Source organism: Ammospiza nelsoni, chromosome 6 (assembly GCF_027579445.1).
Source record: "Ammospiza nelsoni isolate bAmmNel1 chromosome 6, bAmmNel1.pri, whole genome shotgun sequence".
In the NCBI taxonomy this organism is placed as follows: Eukaryota; Metazoa; Chordata; class Aves; order Passeriformes; family Passerellidae; genus Ammospiza; species Ammospiza nelsoni.
The window spans coordinates 48,925,995-48,939,466 of NC_080638.1; the positions used below are offsets into that span (position 1 = coordinate 48,925,995).

General features: G+C 50.7%; 1 protein-coding gene across 1 annotated transcript; it reads left to right on the forward strand.

Annotated features, from left to right (window-relative positions):
- Positions 1–280: 280 nt before the first annotated feature.
- CHGA (chromogranin A) lies at positions 281–13,380 on the forward strand. Its single transcript, XM_059475381.1, has 8 exons — positions 281–463; positions 908–954; positions 4,674–4,767; positions 5,176–5,244; positions 7,177–7,275; positions 8,874–9,374; positions 9,832–10,304; positions 12,829–13,380. The coding sequence occupies exons 1-8, from the start codon at positions 418–420 to the stop codon at positions 12,910–12,912; spliced, it is 1,413 nt and encodes a 470-aa protein (XP_059331364.1). The 5' UTR covers positions 281–417; the 3' UTR covers positions 12,913–13,380.
- Positions 13,381–13,472: the final 92 nt, after the last annotated feature.

The window sequence follows — 13,472 nt, forward strand, 5'->3', positions numbered from 1 at the left end:
GGCACATGTGCAGAGGTGCTGCAGATTGCCAGTGTCTGGTGAGGTGCTGGAAAAGCAGTGTCCTGGAAACACCTGCCAGCCTTCCTGCGCCTGCAATGGGAGCAGATGGAGCAACCAGAGCCGGACACCCTTGCACGGGCACCCAGGGAGGTCGGGGAGCGATGGAGGCTGATGGGAAGCCTGTGTGCGAGGGGAGGGGGCAGAGGAGGAGGTGGCTTCCTCCTGACGCCATTTCCGAGGGCTGGGATATATAAATGAGCCGCTTGCTGCAGTGCCCCATCTGGGATCTTCAGCCAGGGCACTGGCGTAGATACACACGCTCCGTGCTGCTCTCCCCCCGGCACCTCGCCTGGAGCCCCCACGCCACGGCAGTCTCGTCCTCTGCCCCTTTCTCCCTGCCTCCATCCCGCCAGCACCATGAGCCGGCCAGAACTGCTCGCCGTGCTGCTCCTGGCCATGCCGGGTAAGTGGGGCTGGGACGAGTCCGTGTGCCCCCGGGCCCCCGGCAGCGCTGCCCGCCGGCCCCGCTCCGCCCGCGCCGCCAGCACCGCGGACAGGGCCGGGCCGGCCCCCTCAGCACCGCGGACAGCGGCCGCCGCAAGGTCACTGCGAGCGCCGCAGGCCTGCCAGCCTAGGCACCTCACCTTCCCTTCCCTTCCCTTCCCTTCCCTTCCCTTCCCCTTCCCTTCCCCTTCCCCTTCCCCTTCCCCTTCCCCTTCCCCTTCCCCTTCCCCTTCCCTTCCCGGCACAGTGCACACATCCAGCTGCTGCACCCAGGGACCACTTCCATCAGAGAGAGTTGCCCCTTTTCTCCACTCCCATTTTAGCAGAATAATGTTTCTCTGCTTGTCTTCCAGATGAGATGAATAACAAGTTCTCCTTTTTTCCCCCTCCCTTTACCTTACAGCTGTCTCCCTTCCTGTGACAAATGACATGAATAAAGGCGACACTAAGGTAAGGCTGAGCCTGTAGTGGGTCAAATGAAGAGAAAGGATGTGATGTTTCACCTCCACCTAGGTGGTTGGGTTTGGGCCACTCCCTCTGAAATACCCTGTAGAAAGTGCCAGGAATTTGCATGAGATCCCCCAAGCAGGATCCATCTCTGCTCCCTTCCTAACAGAATTTAGCCTTTGTGCATCCACTTCTGGACAGGCAAGGAAGTCCTTCAGGATGTGACAGGGGGATGAGGCAAGCCTGTTTGGAGAGGAGATGGAGGCTGGGTAAAACTCTCCTTAGTCCTCCTACTTTCAGCTTTTCAAAGCTCCCAACAGGAGGTGACTCAGGGGAGAGTGGGGGGAGATGTGATTCAGGAACTGTGTGTGTTTGGAGGTGTATACATCTGAGTTTGTGTGCTACTTAAACATGCATGCTCTGGAAAAATAGGCAACCGGTACTCTCAGCTTGCTAATCCATCCTCAGCTCCTGCTCAGCCTGTCTGGATGGCTATGAGCAGTGCAGGACTTGGCTGACCTCTCCAGCCCTCCCTTACATGCTGGTGTGCACATATCTGTGTCACACCCTCCAACATTTATAGCCACGCTTCACAAACGTGCACTCCCTTTTGGCTCCTAAATGCTTGGACAGGGGGGTTAGCCTGTGTTTAACTGTGTCAGACACGACTCTCTGACCCACCCCCTTCCCTGTCTTTCGTATGAGCTGATCTCTCGGCTGCCCAAGTGAAAATTTTTTTGGAAATTCATGTCCATAAAGGAAACTCCAGCATTTTTGCTTTTTACTTCTTGAACCATTTTGTGTTATGAAATCCTCTAGCCACACAATGTTTTTTCCCAGGCAGCAGCAGGGGAGGGCACACTGATGCCAGTCCCAGCCACAGGCCCCACTGCAGTTACCTGCAGGACATGTGCCATGAGCAACACCTCCCCATGTCCTGTGGGACGTGCCTGGGCTGCAGAGCAGTTGCTTTGTTAAGACTTTTAGCCTGCTTAGCCCTTGCTGGGACAGAGCCATGAGCTGTGAGACTCTGGGTGCCTTCCTCAGGCTGTGTGCTGCTGAGGAAGAGGATGTGGGACAGGCACTTAGCCCTTCAATTTTCCATGCCAGAGTGGGCATCTGATGGGACAACCCATTAATCATAAGATCCTCCTTGTGAGGTCTATTCCCCAGTATATTCTGTGTGTTAAAAATGGGCACTTTTGTGGCTGTTGGTGCTACTCCATGGAAATGCTTCCACTAAGAAAGGACTTTCCCAAGACTGCCCCCCTTCCCTGGGTATTACACTGACACAGAGAGCAAAATCAGCTTTCTTTTGGATTTGCTGCAATTGGAAGAAGCCATTAGGGCTTCACCATCCTTTGAGACACAGCATTTCATGGAAGGAATTCCTGGTATCATGGAACAGATTAGGGCAGGGATATCATCACATGAATACAGCAACAAGCACTGCAGCTCTTCCTACACACCCTGTTCTGTGCCACCAGCATTTGTGGGTGGCTCAAGGCTGTCTAATGGGTAGTCAGCACCTGCAGGCCTTTCCTGGACAGCTCATCAGACTTTCCTTACACCAAGGGCTTTCCATAGGGAGCTGAACAAGACCAAAGCATTTACAATGTCTCTGGTGTTTGCCCACTCTTCTGCTTGAAGGATATTATTTCTCACTTACAACCATACATTTTAGAAGGACAAAGCTGAGCTCAAATGTGGAGAAGCCTGTCCTTGTAAGGGCACGACACTTTGGAGATTTCTCTGAAGGGACATTGTGAGCTGCTCTTAAGGATCTAGTTACATGCTCATGGTTAGATGATAGCTATGGCAAAATTCCAGTCTGAGTTTCCGCACTGGATTAATTACATTCATTTGGAAAGGATCTCCTCCATTTCCTGATGCAGGCTGTTGTTTCATGACCTTGTGAAGTCTCATTCTACAAGACCTCCTCTAACAGAAGGACAAGGAGAGTGTTGTAGGATGACTGCACTGCTCATTTCATTACCTTACAAAGCTCCTCCACAGAGCTGAATGTATTTCTGTGGTGAGTGATGTGTCTCTTTGTGCTCAGACAAAGACCTTAGATCAGCTCAGAAGTCTTAAAAAAGCTTGAATAGAAAATTTCATTGAACCAGAGTCCTACTTCTCATGCTGAGAAAGTCTTAACTTCTGAAGCTGCATCAAATACTGCTATAATAAGTGGGTCCAGAGGTTGGGAAACATGAGAGGGAAATAGCAGATTCTGGAGTTTTTTCTATTTAAAGACAGAGTAACTCAAAGTCATCTAAAATCAGTATTAATGGATCACTTGTGATATAGGAGAATTATACCAGGGAAATCCCCTTGCTTTTTTTTTTTTTAATCTTTCCTGTAGCATTTTTAATCCATTAGGCAATTCCTTCAAACTGTGTAAGGTGTAGAGTTCAACATTTTATGGCTGTGATCTGCAAGAGCAGAATTCTCTCCTTACACAGGGTGAGAATTTGCCCATTCCAGCTGTCCAGTGAATATATCCAACTGCTTGAATGAACAGCACTGTGGATGACTGGGGACTGCTGACTTGTGTTTAATTTCTACTGCAGCCACAGCGCTCTGCTCTCCTGAGAATGGTACACTGTGAGGGAGGTCAGGGCTCTCAGGGCTGCCTGCTGCAATCATCAGGAGAAAGAGGTTCAGTGAGTGAATTTTTTGCCTCCAAGGCTTAACTTGTATTCTTTTTTTCAATTTAGCCTCTCTTTTTTCCCACAGGCAATTGTGAACCCTGCATTTTTTCTAGATTGCATTATAAAAAATCACCCTTTTGAACTAAGCAGCCTGATCCCTACCCTACCCATCAGCACCAGACTGTAGTGAATGTTTTTGTCCTGTGTGATCATTTGGGTCTATGTGACCACACACTAGGGCTCCCAGCAGTGTGTCTTGGCATGGCAAGGATGCCTGCAATCTCAGTGCAGGTGAGAAATTACATAAATAGCACTCCTGGTTTTACACCAACAAAACAGGCTGCTGGAAAGGGTGGGCCCAGAGCTCATCCTGTCTGAGAAGCTGTGTCAGAGCTTCTTTGCTTTCAGATGACCTGTCATCATGTAGAGCTCTTCCACTCTATAACAGATGGCTTGAACAGTCACAGCACAAGGTCAAACACTTCTCCAAAGTGTCTTGTCCTTTCCAGGGCCTGAGAGCAGTATTTCTCACCTGTGTTTGAAAGTAGTTTGCCTCGCCTCACCTCACCTTCCATGCCTGGCTTCAATCTAACTATGATGTCTTTCCCAGGGTTAGAAGAACTTTTAAGATTTCAAGGTCATCTATTGAACAGCTATGACCACTTTTTGCTCTCTACAACCTCCCACTGAGTCCTTTTATGAGATAGAGGTTGAGATATATTGACTTAAAATGGGATGATTTTGGATTTTCTGTGTATATATTCAGATGCCCTTTACTCTCCAGATGTGCTCAGACTCTGGTGTGGTCTGAAGCCATGCAATCCTCAGCTAAATTGAGTGTCATGTGGAAGAAGCTCTTTCCATTGTCACGTGTTATTTCCTCACTTCTCAGTTGCAGGAGGCACCTTCTGTTCCTGAGCTAGGGAAAACAAGAACTGAACATTCGGTTCCAGCTTGACCAGAAAAGCAAGATCTGTGCCATCACCTGCTGTACTTTAGCCTTGGTAAAAAGTAGGAACAAAAGACAAAAAAACCAGTTCTTTAATTTGTATTTTTGTCTCTTTCTAGGTGATGAAGTGCATTGTGGAGGTCATCTCTGATACTTTATCTAAGCCAAACCCCCTGCCGATCAGCGAGGAATGCCTAGAGACTCTGCGAGGAGGTACTGCCTCAGACTTAGTGCTGGGCATCAGCAAAGGAAATCTGCCAAGTAGGGCTGGTCCTGCCCTGACCAACCGAGCCCTGGCCCCTGGACCCCTGTTAAGGGGTCCCTGACACGTTCACCTTCCTCTTCCACTGGGCTGTACTGGGCCCCAGGAGCAGGGATGGAGCCACTGCTTGTCCCAGGCATGCTTCATGCTGGCATGTGGCCACAGGAGTGACATCAAACTGCCTGGTTCTCATAGGACCTTCCTGTTGTCTTAATCACATGGTTCAATGTGAGAGCAAATCAGACCAAGGGAAAGAAAAGAGCAAATGAAGAGGGAGTGGCATTTGGGTTCTGTTTCATTTCTGGGGTTGGGGGGAGGTTTGCTTTGACTATTTCTGTACTAAGTCTCCCCTGTTGCAGATGAGAGAATTATTTCTATCCTTCGCCACCAAAACTTACTGAAGGAACTTCAGGAAATTGCTGCACAAGGTACAGTGCCAGTATATTTTCTGGGGAATGTAACTATAGGGAATATTGTTTTCTTATGTTGTAGTCCCTTATAGAGTTTTATTGTTTGGTTGGTTTTGTGTTTGTTTTTTTATTTTATATTAATTTGAGATCATATAAATATGCCCTAGGAAATGTCGTTCCAATATTTTCAGTGAGATTGTGTCAGTGGGGACAGGAATTTTGTTTATCATAACTCCAATATGTATCTGATAATTTCAATAGCTATCAGTGTAACTTGGCGGTGATGTAGTCTCAAGACATTTTGAGGTGGGAGAGCTCTAAAAGAAAACATTCTAATCTAATTCAACAAATAATCACCAGCTCCCAAACTAGAATGAAAGGCAAGAAAACTTCCACTGTCTGTGCAGCTGGAGTCTAGCACTAAACCCAGTTGTGGCAGCAGGGAAGCTTCACTGAACAGTAAGATTTGCACCTTAAAGACCCCAGTGAAAATATTCTTGAGCTAATGGGTAATTTTTGATGGCTTACTTAACTCAAATGCCAATTTCTTTGGTTTGGAGAGGTGCAGGTTAATTGCACTGGTCAATGTGGGAGCAACAGCAGCACCATGGAGCTGTGCCAAGGAGTGTTGAGGGAAAAAAGGGACATTCTTGGGTACTCAGTTGCCCAGAGCCAACATGCAGATCCCAGGCAAGGCTACTTCAGAGCTAGTCCAGACCCCTCTGTTCAGGTGAGGCTGCAACAGGGCTGTCCCCAGGCTGCAGGGAGAGCAAAAATTCATGAAGTCGGAGTTGGGAAAGAGTCTCATGCAGCTCCCAAAGCCATATTTTAGTCACTACCCAAATGGTGGGGGGCCAGATGCTCAGTGACCGCAGATGGACTCCATGGATGCTCTGCTGATCCAGAAGAAACAAGACATGGTTTCTTCAGTATGCTGGGATATGGCTGCCCAGGCACACCAGGGATTTGAGGAGAAGCACTCAGAAAACAGACAGGCTGTGCCACTCAGCATGGAGTCCATAAGAAGGGACTTGTTACATGGAGATTCACCTTGCTCCACTCTTGCCTGAGCCCATCATACCACTCAGTCCCAGGGTAACGTGAGATCCAACCTACAGATCACAGAGACTGGGGGTGGAACAGTCTTGTAGACCAAGGGAAAAGCAAAGGTGTTAATTTTGGTGTCCTCTGTGCTGAGGCAGCTGGTTCTGCTCAGGCTGGAGAGCCCACACCATTGAGTTCTGGGCTACAGAGGACTGGGCTGGCAGCACTGGCTCTTGCTCTTGCATTAAGGCACAGAAGCAGGGCATGAGCTGGTTTAGACAGGGCTTGTTTTGCTTGCAGATCCCATTGCTGGTTGCCAGGACAGCTGCAGCCTAAGCTCCAGCTCATGCTGCCTTCAGACACCTCTCTCCAGGGTATTGTATTTTTCTAGCAGGCTCCATAACCCCAGAGCTAAAGTATGGGGCCTTGGAGCCCCAGACTACCCCTGCAGTGGGAATGAATGCTGCTTCTTCCTCCCAGCACACAGGGGAGAGGGGCCCCCACAACCAGGCTGGAGGATACAGGAGCTCTCAGTGCTCACCTCAGAGGTGCATAGGCAGAATCTGGCAGAAGGCAATTTTTATCTTTCAACACTCTGGTAATGAAGTCTTTTGTTGCTCTCAGTGTGCTGCAGTTCAGCACCTCTTATTCCCTAGATCTCCATCAATATTAGTTTTACTGGCAACACTGCATCTCTATTTAGAGACCATTTTCTTTCCTGCAGATGATGTTTTTGTGATTTTGTTACTGCAGTTGATTCACATACCCTCCAGCCTCACTCCTCCCAGCTACCAGGTGGATTTTTCCCACAGCAAACATAAGGGGCACAGAACTGTTTTCCTAACTCTACTTTCTGAAACACAGAAGGAACTGCTGCCTTTCCCTACCTTTTGTTACTTGACACAGGTGCCAATGAGAGAACTCAGCAGCAGAAGAAAAATAGCGGCTTTGAAGATGAACTTTCCGAAGTCCTTGAAAGTCAGAACAACAAGAACAAGCAGAGAGGTCAGTGTCAGCCTCCACCCGCGGGAAATCCAGGTCAGGCTGTAAACAAGGATCTTCTTCCAAACAGCCTTGATATGTCCATCTGCTTCTCTTTTCTTTGATGCTGCTGCTGACACACACAAGCAACCTGGTGTTTGCTTTGTTCTTATTTACCAGCTCAAACAACACGTAGTGTCTGAGCTATAGTAACTGGTGATGGTCAAGTTACTAAAGTGATACTGACTTTTCCACCGTGCTGCTGACACTTTCACTCACTTATAACACTTAAAATAAGTCACAGCCATGGAAATCCCACACTGAAAGAGTCAGTGATACAGGCAAGGGTGATCTGGATTTTTGCCTGTCACCCTTGTTTCCAAGCATCTAAGATATTAAGTAATGAGTCTCTGAAGGGAAAATTCAAACACACACAGTGCACACATCTGCACAAAACACCTGTACCTTGGAAAGATCACCTTCAGCTAGGATTTCCCCTTGCCAGTGTTTCTCTGGCTTTACTACAGACAGATTAGCAGAAATGAGGGGTTGGCCTCTTCCTCTTTCCTTGTCAGGAAGATACAATGCAAATGTGGGGTGATGTGACTCCTCATCCAGCAGCAGCTGGGTGCCCACAGAGGGTCTCAAGCAGCTCTGGGGCACATGGCTGGCCCACAGTAGCACAGCACTGCTAGGACACTGAAACTACTTAGAGCAATGAGGAGTGACACCCCCAGGGGCTGCTGCTGCAGCCAGCACCACCAAAATCCAACAGGTAGGATGGTGGCACTGCATCTCCCTACTGCCAAGACACACCTGAAACTCTTGCTCTGGCAGCATGGAGGTCAAGGAAGACAAAGTGAAGATAAAATGTGGCACATGGGCCAACCAGGCCCACTGACAGTCTGGTGACACCAGCACAGTGTCACAGATGGCCACCAGCCTTATGTGACCAGTTCTCTGTGTCTCTTCATCCTGGCACACTCCTCAGCCCTCCTTGGGGCTGCACTTACCTTGACAAATCTCTCTAGCTTTTAAACTCCCTTTTTTTTTTGCAAAGTGTTTTCTCTGGCTAATAGTGTTAAAAGAGGCCAGTCTCCCTTTAGCAAGAGCAAATACTCAGCCCACATTAAGCTCCTGCTGAGTAGTTCCTTTGCAGCAGCAGAGACACCCCTCCTCCCTCCAGCACCCTGTGAACAGGGCTGGCTGCCTCCTCAGCCTGCTGGGAGAAATAAGGATGTGATGTGAGTGCAGCACTCAGAGCAGGGAGAGCTGTGCAAGTGCCATATTACACTCCTAAATAATTTAATTTTACATGCAGTCTGGTTTCATGCAGGGTGAATTCGTGGCTGGCATCTGAAGAGATGGTGATGAGGACTGTGCTGCAGCAAAACACTTCAGCATATGTTTTACTTCAGCCTTGCAAGTCTCTCCAGGAGCACAGGCACCAGAGAGAACGCTGCCTTGCTTGAATGCAAGCATATGCTGAAGTGACTTGCAAAAGGATCATGGGCTGGCTGAGCAGATTGCTGAGCAGGGCTGAAGCTCCCTGAGAAATGCTTGGCCTTTGCTGGTTGTAAAATGAGCTCTCAGCAGAGGTGTGTCTTGTTTCCCCTCTGTAGATGCTGCAGGGGAGTACCCTGAAGAGGAGCAGCCCACAGGGTCCCTGACTGAGCTGGCAGCACAGAAGCCCCAGCAAAATGAAGACTCAAGAGAGGAGGAAAAAAGCCTGGAGGAGAGGGAACCCAGGCCATGGGATACCAACCCTGATGAGAAAGAGGATCAGGAGGAAGCTGAGAGCAATGACATCAGGGATACAGAGGATACCCATCAAAACAAAGTTTTGAACAACCACATTGGCAAAAATTTCAGTGAGGACGAGCAGCAGCAGCAAAGAGATGAAGAGGAGGAGCCCAGAGGCTCCAGGGACAGCCTGGAGCTTGAGGACGAGGGAGAAGAGCCCTCCAGGCAGGGTCAGGAGCACAGCAAGGAGGGAGCAGGGGAGCGTGTGGAGCGGGAGGATGATGGAGATGAAGCTGCAGAGGAGGACCCTACTGAAGCAGAGAGGTCACTCGATTTGGCTGAGGAGGATGAGGAGGCTGAGGAGATGCAGGGAGGTGACAGTACGTATCCCAGACTGCACTCATACCTTCCTGGGCTGAGCTGAGGGCACTGAGGCACATGGGTGAGAGGCTTCAAAGCCAAGAGTTGGGGCAGGTGCTTACTGGGTTTACAGAAACACACCGGCCAGCAGCCACCCAGACCCCACCACAAACATCTGACACATCTGACACACAGGCCCATGCACAGCAGGTAACACAGGCCCTGCAGCTGCCTTACTTCTCAGCTCTCATAGATCCTGGGGACAACTCATTCATCTGCCCTGAGCTTCCCACAGGGCTTTTGACTGCTGCTTTCATGCCCCATTACTGACATGGCAGTGTGAGAGTGGGTATTTCCAGAATCTTGGGAAAGCAGCCTAAGTCAAGAAACCTGGCATCACCACTGAAGGCTCAGTTCAAAGGTGGACCTTGAACAGGTTAACAGTTGTGTTCACTGCTTTGTTTAATGCTCTTTCAGATAACGATGATGACCTGGGATTTGGGAAAGATGTGCAGAGCTCTGAAGAGGAGGAGGAAGAGGAGGAGGAAGAGCAGCCCCGGGCACTGAGAGGAGGAAGGCATCGCCTGGAGGATGAGGAGGTGCAGGGAGAAGAGGACACCTTTCAGCCCAGGAATGCCAAAAGTGATGAGATGGAGGAGGAATCCTCCAGGGAGTGGGAAGACACCAAGAGGTGGAACAAAATGGATGAGCTGGCCAAGCAGCTGACAGCAAAGAAGCGCATGGAGGAAAATGACAGTGAGGAAGATGCAGACAGGTCCATGAAAAAGACATTTAGGTCCCGCAAGTATGCCTTCAGCAGCCCAGAGGAAGATGTGAGAAGGTCATGGAAGCATCACTCGAAGGAAGACAGCAGTGAAGGAGGCTTTCCACTTGCTCCCATGCCTGAAGAGAAGAAGGATGAGGAAGGCAGCGCTAACAGGAGAACAGAGGTTGGTGTACACAGGCTTAGGAATAAATCCCACCCAGTTATCCAAAGTACTCTTGGAGATGTGGATGGTATACTGGCATAAACATAGCCAGCAGTGGTGCTCTGAGGCATTAAGTTGATGCTTAGTGAACTTCCAGTCATTCAGCCTCAGGTATTATTGAAGTTTGCACCTGCTGTGCCTTTGATTTTTGTCCTTGTTTTCATGACTAGTGCAAAAGCATTCCCTGACCCCCAGAGTCATGTCTGCAGTGACAGCACTTCTGCACTGGCCAGACACAGTGACCAGGGCTATAACTGGAGCCTAGGGGTAGTTCTTGTGTCCCAAAGCCCTTCCAAGTTAAAAGGAATGCTTTCCCTGTCTCAGGGATGGAGTGAGTATTGTCAGATCTCCCACAGAGGTAAATCAGGGGTGCAGCTGTGGTGAGAAACCTGAGGTATTGGAGTGGAAATGGTGGACAGATACAGAACTACAACTGAGCCAGGCTTCCAGAGTCAAAGACCTCCTTCCCTGATACCTTGATTGATGTTAGGTAATAGCACATCTCCAGCAGCCAGGAACTGCTGGTGGGTTCACCTTTGTGCTGAGGCCCAGCTCCAGGCACAGCTGATTTGGGATAATACAGAGAACTGGGCAGTGAGGCATGGCTTGTGCTTTGTGAGCCTGGGACAGGCCATGGTCAGGTGCCTGGGAATGGGCTAGGGCAGCGGGTGAGTGATGCCAGTTGGCTCTCTTGCCTCCAAAACACCCCTCTTGCCTCAGTTATGTGCCAAACCATTGGCCAAAAATGAGAGCATTTCCAGTTGTACTGGTTCAAAGCAAAGCCAAAGGTCTCAGCCCAAAGCAGGGGTGCAGAGGGGTGGGCTGTCCCATCTGCCTCCCACACTGCTGCTCACACCCCACATCTCTCCCCAGGGAGGCTGCTCCCCACCTGCCCCTGCCAGTGGCTCTGGGGTGCACCTTGTCTGTAGGGTGCCACACAGTCTCCAAATGGGGATTGGAAAGGAGGTTGCTGAGGCTGCAAAACTGCTGTGTTTACAGCTGCAGCAAGACTTTTTTGTTTGGTTGGCTTTTTAAACTAGATCAAGGCCTCTGGGAGTCAGTGAAGAAGGCTAGGCATGCAGCAGTGAGGGAAGGCACAAGCTCTGGCTGCTGTCCCGCTCTTCATTTTTGGGCCATGGGGCTGTGTGGCTTGGCCAGTGAGGTCAGTGTGGGTTCAGATGTGGCTGGGAGTGCTGTCCCCCTGCACTTCCCAGGGCTCAGCATGTGGGACCAGGCAGATACGAGCCAGAGCACATAGGCAATGGTTTGGGTGTGACCAAGCTCTCTCTCTGGGTGCTGTAGAGAATTTCAGAACCTATTTTACTCCCCTTCTGGGGGCTCCAGTTGCAGCCCAAGTTCTCCAGCAAGGTGAGCTCAGCCAGCTGCTGCCTGACTCACTTGAAACAAAATGGAACAGCTGCTTGGGTACCCTGGGTGTTTGAAGGCACCCTGAGCTGCTGGCACCCTACTGTAGCCAGAGCTTTCCCAGGGGCTGAGCCAAGGGCTCAGTGGAGGGGCACAGTGACTTTTTTCCAGGGTTACTTTTTTTCCTTGTTCAGGAAAACAGCTCAGGAAGGGAAAACAACCCCCTTTTCCCATACTTCCTTTACTTTTCTCACACCAGCCATATGCAGTGCAGTGGCTCAGGGTCAACCTGTGATTTGCAGCTGCTCAAGGCAACAGGGAGGCTTTGCCCACCCCACACTGTCACCTCGGCTGTGCCAATGGGAAAAGGTACAGCACCAAGTTTGCTCACACAGAGCCTGCTGCTATGCTGAGTGCATGGTCTGCAGAGAGCCCAGGTGGCCACAGCTGTGAGGGACAGGCAGGGCTGGGGCTGGCAGCAGGGCAGGGCCAGCTGGATACGACCTGAGCTCAGGCAAAGCCATGCAGTCAGGCATGATTACCTGCTCTAAATAAAGCAGCTACAGGTGACAGCATAGATACACAAGAAGTGGTATAGAAAAAACACCAAGTAATGGGCAGCTTGAGCCTTTGAACTGATGGCTTCCTCAGTCACAATTTTCCCGGGAAAAGTATCTTCTGCTAGTGGAGGTGCAAGCCAAGACCCAGGGCAGGGTGGGGAGAGGGCAGGGCCCATGCTGCAGTTCCCGAAGGTGGCAGGCAGCCGTGCCCATCCCGGTCTGACGGCACTGACCCAGCGCTGGCACCCAGTGCTGCTTGCCAGAGCCTGCCCTGGCTCCCTTGCAGCAACCATCTCCCTCCGACCCCACGTTCTGGGGGCACAGCCCCGTTGGGGGCTGCCCTGCCCGGCAGGGTACGGGGGAAGGATGGCAGCTGCATCGCTAGCAGTAGTGATTAAACATTAGGGCAGAAGTAACCAGTGCTGTGCACACTGGTCTGTCCAGAGAGACAAATGCAGGCTGAAGGGATGGGGCAGGACAAGGCTGTGCTTGCTCTCTGTATCTCTGGGGGCGAGGGCTGCCCGCCTGTGGCCGCTGACAGTCCTGGGCTTTTGTTGCAGGACCAGGAGCTGGAGAGCCTGGCGGCCATCGAGGCGGAGCTGGAGCGCGTCGCCCACAAGCTGCACGAGCTGAGGCGAGGCTGAGGGCCCCGGCGCCCCCCTCGACAGCAGCGCCGCCACCTTCCTCCCTCCTCCTTCCCCGCCTCCCACCGCGCGTTCGTTTCCCGATCTAAGAGCAGTTAAACCGAGCAGAAGCACCGTGCCTAGGAACCGACCCCGCTAGCCCCAGGCCTGCCTCCCTCGCCATAGTGTTGTGCCCATCGCCGCTGCCTCACCTCACGCTGCCCTCTCCACATGATGTCCACACGCCCGGCAGGGCGCCCGTGGGTGCAAAGTGCGACCTACATGTGTATTTTCTGTCTGGGTGGGGTTTTCTCCCTCTTTTTTTTAAAAGACAGGACAGCTTTCTAGAAAGTTCTTTCACCGGTAGTTTCACTGGGTAAAAACTGCAATAACTTGTTATCTTTTGATTAAAAGCTGAGAACTCTGACTGTAATATATTCTATATAAAAAATTTATCTAAGGAAAAATAAAACTGCAGTGGGTTCCTTCCTTTGTTTTGGCAGCTTCAGTGTCAGTTGTCAGCACGCTGCAGGGCCTGGACAGTCCTGCAAAGAAGGGGGGGACAGAGGGCTCCCCTCACC

What these genes read in the sequence shown, in the direction of transcription:
- CHGA (XM_059475381.1), top strand. Translation starts at nt 418, where the DNA reads ATGAGCCGGCCAGAACTGCTCGCCGTGCTGCTCCTGGCCATGCCGG. An exon ending in CAACAAGAACAAGCAGAGAG is followed by an intron (nt 7,276 to 8,873) that starts GTCAGTGTCAGC and finishes TCCCCTCTGTAG; the next exon opens with ATGCTGCAGGGGAGTACCCT. An exon ending in GCGCTAACAGGAGAACAGAG is followed by an intron (nt 10,305 to 12,828) that starts GTTGGTGTACAC and finishes CTTTTGTTGCAG; the next exon opens with GACCAGGAGCTGGAGAGCCT.